Here is a 19,672-nt window from a genome sequence, read left to right on the forward strand (position 1 = left end):
ATCGCCATCGCCATCGCCATCGCCATCGCCATCGCCATCGCCATCGCCATTCCAACTCATTCATCCTCATTCCCGCCCGCGTCTCTTAAATACTACCCACTATGAACGGATCGCAGGCCTCGCACATCATCTCCAAGGCTAAACAAGCTGCTGCGTCTGCCGCCGCTGCCAATGGGAACAATAAGAAGCGCAAGAAGGAGTTGTTGAGGCCTATCATCACGACTGGCGCAGAGTCGGAGAAGGAGAAGGGCGATGCTATGAACTCTACCCCAGGGTTTGTCTACCTGCTTTCTTTCCGTCTTCTTCCCTTTTTTTTCGTTCTTTCTCTTTTTCTCTCTTTCTCTCTCTCTTTATTTCTTTCTTTTTCGTCTGCTCTGATCTGCGCGACTGGGCTTTGATTGCTGCCCGCTCAAGTGAATGCGAGAGACCCCGTCTATCTAATATCTACATCCTTACTACTTACCACAGCCACCCTACCCGACCCCAACTTATCATCACCCCTCGATCCCGATCTGCGCGCAAACAATCCTTCTCTACCCATCGTCACCTCAGCATTAAAAATGACCCCGACTAGCATTGTTACACCTCATCTGCACAATGTCGTCGTTGCTCAAGTCTATGCTGACCACGCACAACACCCCTTACAGATCTAGTGGCGCTGCGACCTCGACCTCGAAATCATCTGCCATGAACCGATCCCCCTCCTCCGCCTCGTCGTCGCGGGAAGAGGCCGCCGAAACCACCGCCGACGAGGAGGATTCTGAGGACTACTGCAAGGGCGGCTACCATCCCGTCCAGGTTGGGGAGCAGTTCAAGGACGGCAAATACACCGTGGTGCGCAAGCTGGGCTGGGGCCATTTCTCGACCGTCTGGCTCTCGAGAGACAATGTGACGGGAAAGCATGTAGCGCTGAAGGTCGTTCGATCTGCCGCGCATTACACCGAAACCGCCATCGACGAGATCAAGCTGCTGAACAAGATCGTCGCGGCCAAACCAGACCACCCGGGACGAAAGCACGTTGTTAGTCTGCTGGACTCGTTCGAGCACAAGGGCCCCAATGGCACGCACGTCTGCATGGTCTTCGAGGTCCTGGGCGAGAACCTGTTGGGCTTGATCAAGCGCTGGAACCATCGTGGGATCCCGATGCCGCTGGTCAAGCAGATTGCAAAGCAGGTCCTCCTCGGCCTGGACTACTTGCACAGAGAGTGCGGCATCATACACACAGATCTGAAGCCGGAGAACGTCTTGATAGAGATCGGAGACGTGGAGCAGATTGTGAAGACTTGCGTCAAGGAGGAGGTCAAGAAGGAGAACAAGGAAGACAACCCTAATGGAAGAAGAAGACGTCGGACCCTAATCACTGGCAGCCAGCCTTTACCCAGCCCGCTGAATGCCAGCTTCAACCATGCAGATTTGCTGCGATTCCCAGGCGGTGCGGCTGGCTCTCACACCAGTCTCAATCAGATAATGCAAGAAGGTAATCCATCTCCCGTCTCGGACGCCAGCGTTGCCGGCGTGTCAGAGCATGCCGTAATAACTGGCGCTACAGGAGCCTCTAAAAACCCATCCCCGAAGAGTGAGAAGGAAGATGAGGAGAACCACAAGCAACGGGAGAAGACTGCGTACGTACATATCTTGAAGCGAGGGGTTTTATTTGGCTAATGTCGAAATAGAGATATCCTCACTCGTGAAGTATCTGGCATCTCACTCGATAAATCTACACCGGACAAAAAGAAGGAAGAGACGACCGGTTTCGAGAAGATATCAGTCAAGATCGCAGATCTGGGTAACGCGTGTTGGACAAGCCACCACTTTACGAATGATATCCAAACCAGACAATACAGATCTCCGGAAGTAATCTTAGGTTCAAAATGGGGTGCTAGTACAGATGTCTGGAGTATGGCTGCAATGGTACGCTTTAAAACTCGCCTGAATCTTTTGCCATGTCTCAAATGTAATGCTAATCCGGTTTGGTAGGTGTTCGAACTCATTACTGGCGACTACCTCTTCGACCCCCAATCTGGCACCAAATACGGCAAGGACGATGACCATATTGCACAGATCATCGAGCTGCTTGGCCCCTTCCCCAAATCCCTCTGCATGTCAGGAAAATGGTCGCAAGAGATCTTCAACCGCAAGGGCGAGCTACGCAACATCCACCGCCTGCGGCACTGGGCCCTCCCGGATGTCCTGAAGGAGAAGTACCACTTCAAGGACGAGGAGGCGCGCAAGGTGGGGGAGTTCCTGACGCCGATGCTGGAGCTGGTGCCGGAGAAGCGGGCGAACGCGGGGGGTATGGCGGGCGCGGAGTGGCTGGAGGATACGGTGGGAATGAAGGGGGTGAAGATTCCGGGGCTAGAGGTGGGAAGCAGGGGCGAAGGCATCGAGGGCTGGGCTTCTGAGATCAAGAAGCGGTGATGTGGTTGAAGAGAGCGAGCATTGTGCTTGAGAGCGCGGTGTGGTTGTTAGATAGACAGGTTTGGGAAGGGGTGGGGGAAGAAGGGTGGGATATGGATACGTTCACTCGTTCGCATCATTCGTTTTCGGGGGCTGCTGCAGCCGATTGAAGACACGGGGAATGGAATGGAATGATTGAATGAATAAATGAAATGGGGGCTTTGGCATAGTAGTGGTAGTAAGTGAGTAAGTAAGAAAGGAAGTAAGTAAGTAAGTAGTAGTAGGTACACGGGGCCACCGAATCCAGATTCCAGTGAGCGTAGAGCCGCGGCAAGAGGAGACGAGATGACGAGATGACGAGAACGACTCTGAGTTTTTTTTTTGTATGTGGTGAGGTATGGCGATGCGTTGATGCGTTGATGCGTGATGCGTCTCGCTTTGATTGGGTTGGTTCGATTGGGTCTGGGTCTGGTTCTGGTTCTGGTTCTGGTTCTGGTTCGATTTCGGAGTATACAGATAGATGCACTCATACAGATGCACTCATACACACTCAGACACACACACACACACACACACACACACACACACACATATATACAATGTATATATGTATATATCCATTCAGGCCTTTTCCCGTCGCCCTCTTTTCTTTTTTCTTTTTCTTTTTCTTTTACGAGTACACACACACACACACACACACATATATATATATATATTTACATATATCTAAACCCGCTACCCAGCCGAACCGAAAAAGGAAGACTTAAAGCACCTCACCGGTACAGACGTACGAAACATGTGCTCTGGCGCTGGGAGGCGGGTGGGTATATCGGATTAGATATATACATATATCTATATATATATCTAAATCTAAGGAAGTGTGACATCTGGTGTTATCTTGATACCTCTCTCTCTCTCTGTCTCTCCCCCCTCTCTCTCTATATATATTTCTTTTTAAAAAAAAAAAAAAAAAAAAAAACCAAAGGTGGACAATAACAGGATAGAAAAACATGATACGACGCCTAATTTTTCTTCTTCCTTTTTTTTTTTTTTTTTTTTTTTTTTTTTTTTTGGCCCTCGCCCCCTTTCCCTCGACACAGACACAGATACAGATACAGATACAGATACGGTACGATACAACACAAGGTAAACGAACGGCTCAAGAAAGGCTCGAGGAAGGAAAGCCAGAAATTGGGTGGTTTCCTTCTTGCTTGGGCTAGACTAGACTAGACTAGATGAGAGTGGACTGTTGTGGACGAGAGTGGACTGTTGTGGATGAGAGTAGACTGTTGGTTGTGTTTCGGAAAAAAAAAAAAGAGGTGGGGGGGGAGGGGAACGCTCGCTTCGAGAAACTCGAGCTTCACGTGCGGATAGGGGGTTGGAAAAGGATAGGATAGGGACGAGAGAGAAATGGAGAGGGGACAACATTAAAGAAAGAGGAGAGAAGAGAGATGGGAGATGGGAGATGGGAGATGGGAGATGGGAGATGGGCTGGCCAGGGCATGCATGTACCGTGCATTACTAAACTAACTATCCACCTACTCTCCCATACACGAAAAAGAAGAGAAGAGAAGAGAAAGAACGCCTGCTGTGGTGGTTTTTGCGGTACAGTGTTCCCTACTAAGCGTCGTTAACCCCAAACTCCAGTACCCGCCCATCCACCCCATACGTATGCATTGCTTTGCTGCCCACAAGGCCTAAAGCTGTGAAGCTGTAGTGAAAGGAAAAAAAATTCAGCATGAAGAAATTCTTCTGGTGATCCTGAGACTCATCTTCTCCTGCTCGCTATCGCTGGCCCCCGACATCCCCCTCACTCCTCGAGGTCCTGCGCCCTACTCCCCTTGCTCGGACTCCTGTCCTTGATATCCCTTGCTCGGGCTCCGGTTTCCCTTACTCGGACTGCGCTGTCCCGGGCCGGGCGTCTGGCTTGGCATGATTGGGAGGTGCGTCTGCGCGCCGTACAAATCGTAGCCGAGACTATTGTGCTGCGGTGTCTGCGGTAACGCGCCCCAGTGGAACCGCTGCTGGGTTTGCGGAGGAGGGAAGTAAGGGTTTTGCTGTGGCATAGACATGGGATGGTGCTGGTTTTTGGAGCGGAGTTGGCTAAAGGCGTAGTTGTTTCCCAGAGTGTACACTGCGACTATAATGACGACGAAGATCTAGGGGTGAGTGTTAGCAACGTGTAAGAATCCCTGGCAAGGATGATAAATGTTTCGTGAGAATATTGGAAAGGGCAGAGCGGAGATATACCATAGCTTTATAACTTATCGGCTCAATAAAGCTATTGAAGATCTGCGCATACGTTTGCGCGCCGACCTGCGCCCGTCCAATGCTTTTCGGATCCCGATTCATGCAGAGTTCCCATTCTTTGCATGTGTGTTCCAGCGCTGGTACACGCTGATCGGCACCGCACCGGTTGATCACGTAGTCTTGGGCGCACTTTGCGATACCGGCCATCAAAATCCCTCGTTCTTTCTGAGAGGCTTTTTCAACATCGGCCTGGACGGTGGTATACATGGTCCAGATCCCGATGATGGTGATAAACACGATGAAAACGTTGAGGCCGAGGTGGGCGTAGTAGGAAAGGATGTTGGGGAGATTGGGGTGATTGTGAATGTAGTCGAATATTGATGCGAAGAAGCCTGGCTGGGGTGTCACTGGTCTCTGCTTTGAAGACTTCGGACCTCTGCTTTTGGGTTGGCTCTCACTGTCCTCTGATTCGTTATCACCATCGTGGTGGTAACCTTTGATTAGTACGTCGGAATCTCGCTCGATCCGCTTTCGCTTTCGCAACTTCTGCGCAATGCCGGCTCCGAATTTGCCCCCTCGTCGGTCTGCCCTTCCAGGACTGCTACCCGCGAATTCAGCGCCATATCTTCCGAATATGGGAGCCGGACGCACAGCACCCAACCCGCTCGCCTGGGTTCTTCGAGGAGGATCGGGTGTGTCTTCGTCTGCGGTATCTGCGGGCGACGACTCGACACCAGACATTTCCGAGAATTGATCTTCGTTGAATGGCTTCCGAGGAGTGGTGAATTGGGGATTACGAAACGGAGGTGCGGGAGCCGATGATGCTCCACCGAAAGATGTATTGGATCCAGATCCAAATCCAAATCCAAATCCGTCTGCAGTCATGTTAGTGATATATGTCCAGCCAGCTTTGCGGAGTTGCTTATGCTCGCTCACCTTGCGGTTGTGGTCGCTTCAAAAAAGGGGAGTTGTGATCGACAGGCGCCTGGCCTGACCATTCAAAGTCCATAGGACTTTCATGTGATCGCTTTGATTGGGGGTCGTTGAACATCTTGGTAGATTTGATTCAACTACAAAAGCAAATGCTGGAGTTGAAGTTGACGTTGAAGTTGAAGTTGAAGTTGAGGTCGGTACTGAAGTCCTGTTGCCGGGTGATTTGTTTACTTTCTACTCCAGAGAACAAGGCTGCCTGCCACTAGTAGCGCTAAACCTTAAAATATTTAGCGGGGCCAGCTAGGCTCGACCTCACGTTCGAACCTTCGGAACACCTCAAGATCTGACCAGAACCCTTTTCAACAAAACCTTTCATCCAGCCTTGCTCTCCCCACTAACTCGACTCTACGGTCTCTCTCGCTGCTACGATGTCTGACGACGAGCGAGACTCGCCGACTGCGCCTGCAGCAAACCCAGATCTCGACATGGACAATGAAGAGAACGAGGTCCCTGACATCTCCGACAACGAATCTGAGCTCTCAGAAGTCGATGAGGCAGAGTTCGCCGAATTCGATCCAGCAACCGTTGCCCTTGAGGATAGACCCCTGGTTGGTATCGATGAAGATGCTGCGCGAACCCTGAAGGCTGGAAAGCGCAAGCGGGCAGATAAGGAGGGCGAGGGCAAGAAGCCAAAGGAAGCAAAGCGCGATAAGAAGAAGCGTGCTCGTCGTGATGATGATGAGGATCCAGATGGACAGGTGATCGATGGAAAGAGAAACAAGAAGCCAAAGGGTGTTAGGTCGGACAGAGAGAAGGCTGACAAGCCGAGAGAGAGACGACCAGCTACGCCAGAGGATGAGACAAATTTGACACCGGAGGAAAGACGACGAAGAGCGCTGGATAAGGCGATGGATGCTGCGTTAAAGAATCCCAACAAGAGAAGACGCAAGAAGGATGAAGTGGTAGGTCCATTCATACGGACTGTCGTGGGATTGTACTCTAACTGTTGCAGGATCTTGAGGAGGCTTTCGATGACGAAATTGCGGCTCTGAAGATTCGAATGGAGCAGGCTTGTGAAGCAGACAACACAGCTCGTGAGAAGGGGCAACCTGCTCTGAACAAGCTCAAGATGCTTCCTGAGGTTGTGGCTCTACTTAACCGAAATACCGTCCAGCATTCGATCGTTGACCCTGATACGAATTTCCTCCAATCCGTCAAATTCTTTCTCGAACCTTTAAATGATGGCAGTCTTCCCGCATACAACATCCAGAGAGACCTGTTCGCAGCTCTCACTAAGCTACCAATCGAGAAGGAGGCCCTGCTTAGTAGCGGGATTGGTAAGGTCGTTCTGTACTACACTAAGAGCAAGAAGCCACAGATCGGAATCAAGCGAACGGCTGAGAGATTGTTGGGAGACTGGTCTAGACCGATCCTCAAGCGCAGTGACGACTATAAGAAGCGCAAGGTTGCTACTAGGGAGTTTGATCACCAGTACGTGACCGTGTTCCTCATCATCCGATTTCATGCTAACATTTCTCACAGAGCTGCTGCCCTCGCGCATCGCCCAGGTGGTACACAATCTTCCCAATTGCCAGCATCGCAGCGTATCATGATGTCGCAGAAAGAGCTCGACCGCGCGCGTGTTCTGGCTCAACCTGGCGTGCAGAGTACCAGAGCTCGGGTCGAGAGCGGTAACACCAGTTACACTATTGCTCCCAAGAGTACTTTCGATGCCAGCAAGGGTCTGGATCCTTCTTCTAGGCCTATTGGTGCTGGTGGTATGGAAGCCTTCAGAAAGATGACCGCAAAACAGGGCAAGAAGCGGTCTTGATTGCGGCGTCATCTTTCCTCCAACAAAATTCTCAGATTGTATTACAAGAGGGTTCATTGCACTCCGGCTCAATGCTATGGTAGGATGGGCTGCGACATCTGACGGAAAATGCATTTCAGCGTGGCGTCTAAGGGTAGAAGACACGATGGCAGGACGGTTAAACTCGAAAAGTCTCTTGCAACACTCTGCTGAGGTACGGCTTTTAAACATACTTGCCAATTTCCAGGGGGTTTGGGCCTTGACTCCAATGATGTGGCATCTGACTGACGGATCTTCTTTTCGTTCCCCTTGTGAGCGCGATAGTCCGAAGCCGATCGTTGGGAGTGGTGATCGGTTTCAAGAATATGTCGAGAACTGCAGCACTTACAATTTCCGTACAAATTTTGAACGGCAGGTAATGGTAGTATTGACATCACCACTCTTCCCAGTACCTTTCCTTGTCCTTTTGCGTCAATGCTCTGTTCATGCTATGGGATTTGTCACAGCGAGGAAGCTCCTCTCTGCAGTGAGACAGAGTGCCTTCGCCAGTGTAGTGCCCGGATGCCATATACTTGATCATCTTGCTCTTCTCTCCATTTATGTGTGTATGCCGTTTAGTGAGTCAATGTTGTCGATCTGTGGCGCAGCATTTTCCCCGTCCAAAGAGGCCTCTCGAGTGTTAGTCAACATACGGCGGAGTCTAAATAGTAATGCTTACACCCCCGCCATGATGAGGCTTATCTCACGTCGGTGGCTCCCTCAATTTTCTTTTTACAATTTCTCGTTGTCCGTAGACAATATTGTGTCGCTGGCTTGAGCATGACAGTGGGGGAGAATCGTTTGGGCCGCTTGACGGTGTTTGACAGTAGATGGATGCACAGCCGCGTCGCAGGAAGTTCCGATCAGGCATAGAGTCAAAGTCAACGTCCATTCGCTATATCCTACGTATATCAAGATTTCCCGCTTGAAGGTCTCTTGGCATAAGTAAGCAAGCCTTGCTTGTAATTTCGTCGGTGAGCTTTGGTATATAGACTTGCTCACAACCCATCATTATTTCCTTTCGCGCAACTCCTTATAAAATCATTGGGTTGACTCAAAAACATCACCCCAGCTTCGAAAATGGCAGCAAACACCCGCTACCACCGTCTGCCTGAAGATACCCGTCCTTCAATGGACTCAATCAACGAGGATTCTCGTCTCATCACTCCTATACCAGACAGCGACGAAAGCCCACCGTCCCCAAACAAGAAAGAGTTCGAGTACCGTTTCCATCCGACCTTCTACTTCCGCTCCGTCGCCGGCATCCTCTTCCTCGCGACCGCCATCCATTTCCTGGTCTCCGGCCGCCAACATAGCGTCGCCGCCGCCGTCTTCAATCTCGTCGCTCTCGGCCGTGAGATCTGGGTCCTGCTGCACCACCTCCTCACGCGTCTCGTGAAGATGCGCGTGAGGATCGAACTGCGAGGCTCCAGATCTTCCATGTCTGTACCGCCAGGGAAGAGGCTGCCGTCGTGGCTGCTGTTGGGTGCGGTGCAAGCTGCCTTGGACTTGCTGATCGTACCGCTGGTTATCAGTCTCGTCACGGCCGTGCCGCACCACAGGACGTACTACCACGGAGGAGGAAGTCTCGCGGCGAAGATTTTGTCGTTCGTTGCGCTGTAAGCTAGCCATATCCCCTTCTTTGTTTTCGAGATTCATGTCTTGGTGGTGTCTCTTACGGGAGCTGATGGTTTGCTTTGGTAGTGGTCTTCATGTTCTCTCCATCGTTGACCTGGGCCAACCGAGTAGAGTTACGTGGTCTGGAAAGTTGTCTTTTGATCATAGTGGTGATGGGAATGATAGTCTTCCACAGCTGCCGATTTATCCGGATGTTGATGCCACAGGGACTGGGGAGGTCGGGACCTAGAGGACCAAAACTGGTTCCGATTCTCCTCCAGAGATCATCTGAAACGGCGGGCCTTATGGGTATGGGGCGTATTGAAGCAGGAACTTTTGCCAGATTTACGGAAGTGGGCTTTCAGTTGGGAACAGCTCAGGATCTCGAGATGGAAAAAGATCTACGAGCAAAGATCGTGTCTGTTGCAAACATCCATCCACGCATGTTTGTCTGAGCCGGCGTTTTGTTTTGATTCCTGCCTGCCGTTTATCTTTCAAAGCTTCGGGCGTTTTTATACATACCGCATTTATCCAAACATCAAACAAATTCATATATTTCTCTACATATTACGCATGCGCTACACTTACTCCTAATGCCGTCGGTTCATGACCGCCATGACCAACGTCTAGCCCTTGGTATATAGCAAAGCAGAGAAAGGTCCGGGAGATCCTTAAATAAGATCCATGGTAATCATTGATTTTAACGCCTCCTCCATCCCGAAGCATACATAGTGTACCCCATACAAAGTTTTGCTGCACATAACAACTCCTCGGTGTTCCTCGGATGAGACTTTGGTAGCGTCTGCAGTAGCACTCAATCCTCATGGTTTTGGGACACTGCCTGGCGATTTATAGCTCTCTAGCCGGGCCAATGATCGATTTTGAGGGTTACTGTATGCATATCGCATACGTTTGAAAGGAGTTATTCTTCTCTTCCGGCTGCGCCAACTGCTTTTCGAGATTCGTATTGTCTTGAAGAGAGCGGATGTCAAGCTTAGCGGTACACTATGATGCTAAGACCCAGGTCGCTACTATCTTGGTGGGCAAATCATTGTGTAGCTAGAGAGGCAACAGCGAAGGATTGGTTGATTCTTCTGGATAGACCAGATTCGAATGGAATTCCTTCATTGGTCCGGACTTGAGGTACGCTGCATCGTCCTTCCTGAGGCCGAGGGGAGTTCGCGAGCGAGGGAGGCGAGCCATTATGGTAAGGTAACAACTAACTAACAGGCTAAGGCCAATTCGACGTTTTGATGGCCTGGCCTACTTGCGACTTGGTAACCGCGAATGCCAGTTGATGAGAGTATGTCAGGAGGGGAAATATAGATTGCCAAAAACACAATTTTTTGAAAAAGATCCACACAGCCTTTCTTATAGACTCGAGGAATTGATCAAGCTCAAACGCAAAGATAAAAGTTGACTTTGCCGTTATGGCGGGCCTTGGAACATGGCAAACGCAAAAAGGCACTAGAAAATCTGAACAGAAGTGCTCTGTTCCAAGAAAACGGTGGTACGTCGATTCAGAGTATCAAAAAATCAATCCAAAAGATTCGCTATTATACGCAGGCCTAATGCTCGTGTCAATCATACACCTGTATCTCTCTTTTAAACATTATATTCTTTCACGTAATCAAGCTAGAGATATCCAAAAGTATTGAATACGTCTGGGGTCAGTCATCTCATGCCAGGAACTGCTTGAGGTTGGCACCAATATGGTCCAAATCCAACAAGAAACTGTCATGACCAAACAGGCTAACGTCTTCTCCAAGTTCAATGTGTGTGACTCTGTTATTTCCCGCTCTTCGAAGCGTTTCCGCTATCTCCCTTTGCTGCCAAGCAGGAAATAGAATATCGCTGGAGACGCCCATTACTAGTGTAGCATGTTCTCTCAGTCCTTTCAATCCCAGAATCAAATCCTCTGGGGGCCCGGATGATTGCTGTACTGAGGAGTTGAGATCAGTTGGAGAACCGGATTCTGGCTGCTCCTCGTAAGGGGAATCTGGGAGAGTGAGACTACAGGAGGCGACTTCTGTGTTCTCTCGCTGGCCTTCTTTGAGTCGCTGAGTAACTGCAGCCCTCCGTGCAGCGGTTGCATCCTGGTTACTTGCACCAAGATCAAACAAATCCATCGCTTTGCTAACGTAGAGTAAGCTATTGGGATCGTATTCCAGACAGAACTTCTCCCCGGCATGGTCGAGATAGGTTTCGATCAAGAAATCGGGGCATAATGCAGGTTGTTTGCTCGGATCTGCTCTTCGCCGTCCAAATCTTTGCTCCCATTCCGGCCCTGACCGATACGTAACTGTTGCAATTTCTCTAGCAAGCTTCATTCCTGCGTGTGGAGGAACACTGTCATAGTAGAAGCCGCGGTTCCATCTTGGGTCCATCATGAGGACTTGTCGCTGGGTATGTCGCATAGCGATAGAATACGGGTGGCTTCGAGCACAGCCCGAGATGCTAGCTATTCTGCCTACTCGGTCCGGGAAAAGAACACCGGCTGCCAATGACTGCATGCCTCCCATGCTGGACCCAACACTCGCGTATAGCTTCTTGATTCCCAGCCCATCCAGAAGTCGGAATTGAGCTCGCACCATATCTTCCATTGTCAGTATCGGAAACCTCGTGGCATATCTTTTTCCGTCCGCAGGGTCGATACTACTTGGGCCTGTTGAACCATAACATCCTCCCACCACGTTCGTACATATGATGTGGTATTTATTTGTATCGAGACAACCATTCGGCCCAATGAACTTTTCCCACCAGCCAGGTTTTGGATTCTGTTCCGTTGAATGTGCATGCGACGATGCTGAGAGACCTGTATGTAGGAGGATCACATTTGACTTGTCGGCGTTGATCTCTCCCCACGTCTCGTAAGCTATATCAAATTCCGGCAGCACTCCACCCCAATCGAGCAACAAAGAGTCACGGCAATGGTAATTGAGCGTTGCTCCGCTTGTATATGACGGTTCAGGGCCACTGGACAGCGATCGAGCTTCAAGTGTCGCAGACTTTGATTCCAGAGCGTCAAGACAAGGGAAGGCCATTGCTGGATTCGAAGCGTCTGCAAGGCCAGCAGATCCGACTTTCTTTGGTGCTTGAGAATTGAAGCATCTCGAAGCGTTCTCTATCCTGCTTGCTTGCACCATCGTGGTATGACGGGATGCTAAAGAATGCCATGGTTTCGATGTGGTTTTCGAGGATCTTGTCGCTGCTCGCGCAGCGGCAACGACACTTCTTGTAGGATTCATAATGTTGTCGTATGTTCCGGGGACATTCTCGGTAAGGAGTCGGATTACTTGACCTCGCCGCCGCGACCTATTGCTTTATTCCTCTCAGTGACAATGGATGATTAATTGCTTTCAATCACTCGACAGGGGGTACGATGGCGGGGTCTTTCAGCCTCGCGCTAGCATGGCTCCCCTCAATAGATATTCAGCCTCGCGGACGTCATATCAGGATGCGAGTTCTAAGTAAGTCAATAAGTGAGCATCTGATCAGACCACCACTTGTATACCTTTCACTTGTTATTCGCTCCAACCACCCAGATCCATCAACAAAGCAAACTGGCCATAAATCCTCAATACCCGCAACGCTCATAGAAAAAGCCCACTACTACCTAACATGGCCGGTCTCGTCAACTATCTCTTCAATACCCTGTCTGCGGCAATATTTGGAACAGAAGCAGGAGAAGAAGAAGAGACAATGCCAACCGCATATTACGACTGTGACCGATATACCCCTTCCACTGAAGATGTCCTCTCTGTCAAAGATGTCCTATGCAAAGAATTCAAGCTCCCGCTAGAGCTTGTCGACAGCATCATTGATTTCGCCGAGTACTGGCCTCGAACAACAACCTGCAGGACAGGGGGAGAGCTACACGTCCGATCAGGTCGATCAATTGAGAATCAATTTATGGTAGGCTATTCAGTTTAAGTCTTGAAAAACGGGCACTTACAAGAATAGCTACGATCGTACCCTTTGGGCTACATTCCAAACGAAGATGCTCCTACCATCTGTCCCATGATATCCACCGGAAACCATGAATTCCCGGTTATGCCCGCTCAACCGTACAATTTAAATGCAGATATTCTCCAGCATGATAACAGAGAAGAAGTATTCTCGCGTTGGACTGAAGCTAGTCAAATCCGAGGAGAGCACGCCTGCAGAAAGATAGTCTTCACAATCGTCAGCCATGATCAGGGCTGGGGTGGCAGCAGTGCAGATAGAGGCACATACAGAGGGTCTTACACGTGGTTTGACGTTGGCAAAGAGACAATACACACCTGCGAAGACAGTAAGTGCTTTCACTTAGTTAACTGGAACTGGTTCCGGCATCATTTAGTGCTTGCTACTGACAGTATTATAGCTTCCGTCGTCAACAGAATGAACCGAGATGCGTTCCCTGTTCTACTTCCCAGGCACGGGGCTCCAGTAGAATTTGAGGGGAATGTTCCTCTCGCATGCACAGTCGAAACGACCGTACCGACTGTTAACTCCTCTTCGCCAGACAGATTCGAGCATCCGCTCATGCCAACCATGAAATCCCTGCAAAAGAACCTTACAGCAACAAGACAATCGCAAGAACACAAGATTACCTGGTCATTCCAAGATAACATCATGAATCCTGATTCTGTTGCCGGAACGGATCTGGAAAGCCAAGGACGTGGGTCAGAGACCGCCAACGGAGCCTTTGTTAAAGATATGAAGGTTGGAGATATAGTGACCGTCTGGGCGAAAGCTAGGTTTCCAGGTTGGGTCAATATTGTTGAAAGTGTCAAGATTGACGTCTACTATGCGGTTTGAGGTTACCGAAAGACACGATGGACATGATATCATGAATTACGGGAGGCGGATACCAGGCACGCTCCTGCTGGCAGTTACGCAGTCTTGCGAGATTTTTCCGCCACTGAGAATGGGTTGTTTCGTATGAAGATGTTCATTGGAAGCTCAAAAAAACTGTGCACACCGCAGTCTTGTGAGATTTGAGTCAACCGCAAAGTTGCGATTTTCAGTGAACATAATGATTACAATGACCCAATCAGCAAAGCACAATAATGAGCTTTGAGCTCCTATTTCATTATAGGTATAATTCTATCTGTGTAGTAATTATCTAGCAGGCCATCTATGCTGCGATTCCCTTCGCACCTTCCTCTTGCCCACATCCCACTACTTCCTCCTCTGCTTCAACTCCTTGCTTCAATTCCTCGCTTCAACTATTCAATCAAGTCGCCGATCTCATATTTTTGTGCCTTCAAGCTCTCTTACAGCTCAGCGGCTCCCTTCCAGCTCAGCGATTCTTCCGACCTGCTCCCTACAGTAATTCCTTCTCCGCAGCCTGCATTTGCATTTTCCTTTCCAAACAGCAACGACTCGGCCTAATCCTTGCCTGAGAACCTCAGACAGTTCAAAGCATTTAGTATAGCATAGTTGAGGTCTTCAGATTCCTGCTTCCAATCTAAGTCACCTTTCTAGAACGGTGTTGATCTCTGGGTGTTCTGTAGAGCCAACCACCACGGAGTTGAAGATACTAGATCCGGCCACGAAGTATGAGTGCCTTCAACCTTATCCCCAATGACGAGCATCGAGACCTCAAACTCTTTGAACGTGGCTCTTCCCTCTACCATTTTTTAAATACTGCTTCGTTGAGGCCCGGTGAAGAGCTGTGAGGGAGGGGAGGCCGATGCGTGGGAGGGACCAGCCGTGGACTTCGAGGGGCAGATTTTCGGGGAATTCTGTCAAGAACGGAGTTAGGGTTTGGAAATAGAGGGGTAAGGCTGGCTCTTAAGTATGTACCATGTGTGAAGGGGCTGCGTCGGGCGGTGGGGATGAGAGAGGCGGTGTCGGAGTCGGGGTCTCTGTCTGTGGGGATGGAGAAATTCGCTTTTATATCTTTGCAGTTCGTAGCAGTCCGGGTGTCTTTTTCTGCTATAGTTGCTGCCATTCTCTAGGAATAGATATGGAATTGGGTGGGGAATTTTCAAGTGAAGATCGTCGAGCTAGAGAGATGGAGCTTCAGGTAGTTTACGTGGACGTTTGAAGCTGCGGAGGACAAGGAAATGGTGGGTATGTGGGGCTAGCATGAAGTGTCGAAAGCCAGTTTTTTTGGGGGGGGGAGGGGGGTTTTAGATTTTTTTTTTTTACAGTGAATAATTGCAGAGATATTTCCAACTCGTAGGGATGCAATAAGGGGGTCGCTTGTCAACTGTCGCTTAACCCCTGAAATTCGCGTATCCTTTTCATCTCGCTTGAGTCAGTGAACAAGAACAATGACTTGCTGCTTTCTTTCTGAAATCTCAGGTCAAGAATAGCTTGCCCTTACTCTCATGAGTACGTATATAGTGGATCATTCTTGCGACTTGAAAATTTTACAGGTTACAGATTTACGCTTGATGGTGGGTGGCGCGCGCCTGCTCTTAAGTTGACTGCTTATCATGATATACTTAAATTCGTAACCTGCTACCGTGATTTCATATGTACTATAGAGAATATCAGGTGTTCTAAAGACTTCGAGAGATAATATTATACATTACTGGGCATTTTTTCGCGATGTCGCTTGGAGTTGTCCACAGTATTAACCAATCGGTATTTTTGTATGTACGCCTGGAAAACTCATTGCAGTATCTCTGCCCTGGGCTGTCTACCATCAAATCTGGGGATTGATCAGGCTCGGACTTGCTAGCAAACCAGCAGCAAATTTTGCCCCTTGCCAACTAGTTCCCGATATCTTTGCAGTCATTCCCTTCCCAACTTGAAGAAAATCCCAACTCCTCTTCTCCTGACGTCTAAATCATATTTGGCACTCTCGTCATAGGACTTGGCACTGGCGAGGCAACTTCCACAATCGTCCCTATGAGCTTCAAAGGCGGCGGTGGTCTCTTCCCAGACCCGCCCCCATTTCCCTTGACCAGAGATCCGCCACCTGCAACGCCCCGGGCTTGGCTAACACCACTTGCTTTGCGCGGGCGCGCCAAACGGCGATAGTAGGCATCGTAGAACTCGGTTAGGCTCGCCCGGCTCCCCACACTGTCGCTCCTACCTCTTATGCCTTGCCCGGCACCTAAATCGAGAGGATTTTCAAAACTTGAGGCCCGACCTCGTGCGGATACAGCGCTAGTACAGCTTGCGGGCATGGGATCGTAGTGCATGCTGTCTCGATCGCGGCTGCATCTCCAGGAGTCTGGAAATTCAGATGAGCTGCGGCTGTAGCGACGGAGCGAGCCGTGTGTGCGAGAAAGGGAGCGTGGCGACTCGGAGCGTTCGCGGGACGTGGATCTCGAGCGGTTACGATTGCTGGTACGTGGCTGAGAGGATGAGCATGAGAGAGATCGGGAGGGTGAGAAGGAGCGGGAGCGGGAGCAGGAGCGTGTTAGTGAGTGTTGCTGGGGTAGTGTGTCGGAGTCCATGATTGATGTTCTGTTGCTGTGGATGCATGATGCTGCCATGGAATGGACGCGAGTGAGAGGTCTTTGTCCATCGGCTGACGCTCTACGTGAGTGTGAGGGCTGGAAGATAGAGACGCGCTTCTTTCTGACGACTGGGTCGCAGAAGACTGGCGATTCTGGGGCATTTCTATCGGAGACTGGTCCTGAGAATTTCAGCGAAACTAGGATTGCTTGCTGGCTGAGTGTGGGCGAAGAAGAGTTCCAGCTCCTGGTGTCCCGTGGAAAAGAAAATTGGCGGGGATCTATGGTCACCGCTTGTGGAGCGAGATCGTGGAGCGGTACTGGGCAAGCCGCAAACTGAGAATTCGGCTGATTTTTTGGATGAGAATCAGAGCGCTCATGGGAGCCACTTGCTGGAAATATCGACCGTGGACCACCCCGAGGGAGCACATTTGGTACATGGTTAATCGAGGGAGGAAAGATCGATAAAGGAGTGGATTTGGGAGACGGCCGCCGGGCGACTGGAGGAGGAGGTGCAGCTGAGGAGGCTTCGCTACCCGCAAATGAAGTCGCTACAGATTTGATATTTCTCGACTTTTCCCGTGTCGGAACTAGTAGTCCGGAATCCTCGATCTCTCCAGAAAATGTGAACTTCGGTAGATATGATATTGGCCTCGAATTCGGGCTTGATAGAGGATTCACCCGGGTTGGTCGTTCACCAAAAGTCTTCTCGTTTGACTGGGACGAATGTGGTAGCGTGTACACCCCATCTCTACCTCCGATAATGTTTGCCTCGTAGTTGAGCCTGCTACTCTTCTTGTTGTTTGGAGACTCAAGGCTTGAAGTCGAATGTTTTCGCTTAGTTCTGTTTGGGGTTGCAGGCGGTGACAGCGTCTGGGGAATCGATACAACAATGCTCGGTACCGAATTGGTAATATATGTTCCGGCCTGGTCCACATCTACTGGCATTGTGTTTGGCGACAACAAATGAGAGCTGGATTGCGAGAAGCTTCCGAAATATCCATGCTCCAACGCTCGAACACCAGATAAGTCGCCTTCGCCAAATGGTCTCCCAATCAACTTTTCTTCATCTATTCTCGCAGCAGCTTCGACTTCTGCCTTCTCCTTATCTTTTCTGAACCTGAAGAAGTAAACATATGTTGTGAACTTCGAGTCTGGTAACTGACCTTCTCTTAATGAAGAGCAACCTGATAAGGCTGGCAAGAAATGCGAGTACGACAAGAGCCCCCAACACAATGCTATTCGAATTAATGATCTATCTCAGCGTGCCAGAGTTTTCTGAGACTCACCCAATTTTGCCGCCCAAGCCGATAGATCCGAACCAGCTCATCGCAAAAACCAAAAAAGTAGTACTCCAACTGAAAATATTTTGGGATCTTTATATGCTTCCTACCCAACTAGTACAATATGCGACAACCTTCGCTCGCAGATGCCGATACAGAGACCAGATATATCGGAAATCTTGATCGAATGAATCGAGGTTCTGGAACCAATGTATACCACGAGATCTTCTACGGCCGCATAGAAGATGTCTGCATCTGTCTAACTAATTTGTTCTTGTTTCAGAATATTCGTTGGGTGGCGGCTTCGAGTATTTAATGTTTCGGGAGAAGAAGTGGATAGATCGATGTAGAAGAAAGTTAACGACGAAGGTATTTGACAAAGTGTTTCAAGGCGGTATGTATATGGCGAAGAAGAACCTCGTCTCGACACTGGCTATATAATTAAAAAATTAAGGTATTTCAAGTAAATCTGGTCACTGACAATATAATTGAACAAATGAAGGTATATCGAGATATTCTGATAACGACAGATCTGAGGGCATCAAAACGGAAATATTGAAGGGGAACGAGAGGCGAAAAAGAAGTGAAAGGCTAAACTCTCGAGCCTCGATCTCACAGCTCAACACTAGCTCAGTGCGAGCGGGAGAAGACTAGTAGGTCTAGCTCGAGCTGAAGCTCGAGCTCCGCTCTAGATTTACTTGGCACCGCATGGGCGTGCGTCGTGACATCAGTTACGGTACGTTTGCCTGTAATAGGCTTGAGGCGTTAGACTTATCGTGATGCAGGTACGCCGCTCGTTAGGGAACAGGATTTCGCAGCTGTGCTAAGCACATAATGGGGATGAAGCCACCCCCTGAACTTGTCAACAAAAGGATTTCGCTAGCCGAGGGTCGAGCCGAGGGATTGGGTTTCGCTGTTATCTCGTCTCGGTCAGCGTAGAGATGTTTGATGCGTGTTGCGAAGCTCGCCTGAGATCTATACGTATGAGCTGGATTTCGATTGAAATTCACTTATGGCTTCTTCATCATCTCGAGAGGAGACGAGGTGGTGGTTTCAGCAGAGCAATATTGATGTGGGGCATCCTTATCCAAGCGCGAGGCGCTATATACATATCAGGAAAGGGCTCAGCGTCTTCCGTTTCGGGTTCCTAGAGGAATTACTACCGTAATTTAACCATGGACCTAGAAAACAATCGACGTTGTTGCATTGATCTGGCGGGTTGTAGAACGCAGTGCCTACCGCTCTGAGAACCTCTTATAGGGTACGGAGACGTACTAAGTAAAGGTCTCCTTCTTCCCCGGAAACTTATTTTTTGACTTCAAGCTCCGTTTTGTATTTAAGTATCAACTGTCAAACTGTCAATTTGTCCACCGACTACGAAGCCGTAATTGTTTGGAAAATATGTTAATAAATCTAAATTCGGTTTTCTTGTGACAGAATCTCACGTTCAGTCTTGTCGATGATCCAATACGAGAAATAGGAGGTACCCTCCTTCGTCCCGCTTTAGTGCAGTGTTTATGCAGTGCATTGCCAATTATCTTTGGGAAGAGCATCTCCATCGGTCAAGAGAAGATCTCATCATGCGAACGGACCGATCAGACCCTCTGTGAAATCCCTCCGTGCATATTAGCACCCTTGTTGAGTCAATTGAGAGTACGAGGCGAAGAAGCATGTCATTTTGCGTGACCTTTGCCACGCACGGCATGGAGTTCATCTCGCTTTCACGAATACTGTCAACTTTAGAGTTCAAGTCCTGCTTTCCTTATAGCTCTCTCATATCACTTTCCCGACGATATGTACATTCTCATTTACATGGTCAACAGCCCGACAATCTAACTCCATCATGAAAGCCTCACCAACGCTGAGAAAAAATTTAGAAGCAACAGCCTACTGATAGCGGCTTGGTGTGACTCAGATCTACATCTAGCCTAATCTTTGGT

The 19,672-nt window shown here is 49.4% G+C and overlaps 8 protein-coding genes across 8 annotated transcripts; 4 read left to right on the forward strand and 4 right to left on the reverse strand.

Moving 5' to 3' along the window:
- Positions 1-101: 101 nt before the first annotated feature.
- On the forward strand, positions 102-2,418 carry L3040_008305 (uncharacterized protein; the record flags this gene model as incomplete). The annotated part of the gene is made up of 5 exons (XM_066153980.1): positions 102-274; positions 648-1,477; positions 1,550-1,622; positions 1,674-1,911; positions 1,978-2,418. The coding sequence occupies 5 exons, from the start codon at positions 102-104 to the stop codon at positions 2,416-2,418; spliced, it is 1,755 nt and encodes a 584-aa protein (XP_066010526.1).
- Positions 2,419-4,229: 1,811 nt separating this feature from the next.
- L3040_008306 (uncharacterized protein) lies at positions 4,230-5,698 on the reverse strand (the record flags this gene model as incomplete). Its single annotated transcript, XM_066153981.1, has 4 exons — positions 4,230-4,556; positions 4,648-5,039; positions 5,106-5,522; positions 5,584-5,698. The coding sequence occupies 4 exons, from the start codon at positions 5,696-5,698 to the stop codon at positions 4,230-4,232; spliced, it is 1,251 nt and encodes a 416-aa protein (XP_066010527.1).
- A 310-nt stretch (positions 5,699-6,008) lies between these two features.
- Positions 6,009-7,411, forward strand: L3040_008307 (uncharacterized protein; the record flags this gene model as incomplete). Its single annotated transcript, XM_007295396.1, has 3 exons — positions 6,009-6,542; positions 6,593-7,071; positions 7,123-7,411. 3 exons carry the CDS (start codon positions 6,009-6,011, stop codon positions 7,409-7,411), a joined length of 1,302 nt encoding a protein of 433 aa, XP_007295458.1.
- A 1,098-nt stretch (positions 7,412-8,509) lies between these two features.
- Positions 8,510-9,296, forward strand: L3040_008308 (uncharacterized protein; the record flags this gene model as incomplete). The annotated part of the gene is made up of 2 exons (XM_007295395.2): positions 8,510-9,048; positions 9,134-9,296. The coding sequence occupies 2 exons, from the start codon at positions 8,510-8,512 to the stop codon at positions 9,294-9,296; spliced, it is 702 nt and encodes a 233-aa protein (XP_007295457.2).
- A 1,429-nt stretch (positions 9,297-10,725) lies between these two features.
- Positions 10,726-12,192, reverse strand: L3040_008309 (uncharacterized protein; the record flags this gene model as incomplete). The annotated part of the gene is made up of 1 exon (XM_007295394.2): positions 10,726-12,192. The coding sequence occupies one exon, from the start codon at positions 12,190-12,192 to the stop codon at positions 10,726-10,728; it is 1,467 nt and encodes a 488-aa protein (XP_007295456.2).
- A 475-nt stretch (positions 12,193-12,667) lies between these two features.
- On the forward strand, positions 12,668-13,849 carry L3040_008310 (uncharacterized protein; the record flags this gene model as incomplete). Its single annotated transcript, XM_007295393.1, has 3 exons — positions 12,668-12,961; positions 13,010-13,340; positions 13,413-13,849. 3 exons carry the CDS (start codon positions 12,668-12,670, stop codon positions 13,847-13,849), a joined length of 1,062 nt encoding a protein of 353 aa, XP_007295455.1.
- Positions 13,850-14,635: 786 nt separating this feature from the next.
- Positions 14,636-14,987, reverse strand: L3040_008311 (uncharacterized protein; the record flags this gene model as incomplete). Its single annotated transcript, XM_066153982.1, has 2 exons — positions 14,636-14,778; positions 14,840-14,987. 2 exons carry the CDS (start codon positions 14,985-14,987, stop codon positions 14,636-14,638), a joined length of 291 nt encoding a protein of 96 aa, XP_066010528.1.
- Positions 14,988-15,828: 841 nt separating this feature from the next.
- On the reverse strand, positions 15,829-17,779 carry L3040_008312 (uncharacterized protein; the record flags this gene model as incomplete). Its single annotated transcript, XM_066153983.1, has 4 exons — positions 15,829-16,223; positions 16,536-17,569; positions 17,616-17,687; positions 17,739-17,779. The coding sequence occupies 4 exons, from the start codon at positions 17,777-17,779 to the stop codon at positions 15,829-15,831; spliced, it is 1,542 nt and encodes a 513-aa protein (XP_066010529.1).
- Positions 17,780-19,672: the final 1,893 nt, after the last annotated feature.

This window comes from Drepanopeziza brunnea (genome assembly GCF_022702325.1).
Source record: "Drepanopeziza brunnea f. sp. 'multigermtubi' strain 214-2 chromosome Unknown ctg15, whole genome shotgun sequence".
Classification (NCBI taxonomy): domain Eukaryota; kingdom Fungi; phylum Ascomycota; class Leotiomycetes; order Helotiales; family Drepanopezizaceae; genus Drepanopeziza; species Drepanopeziza brunnea.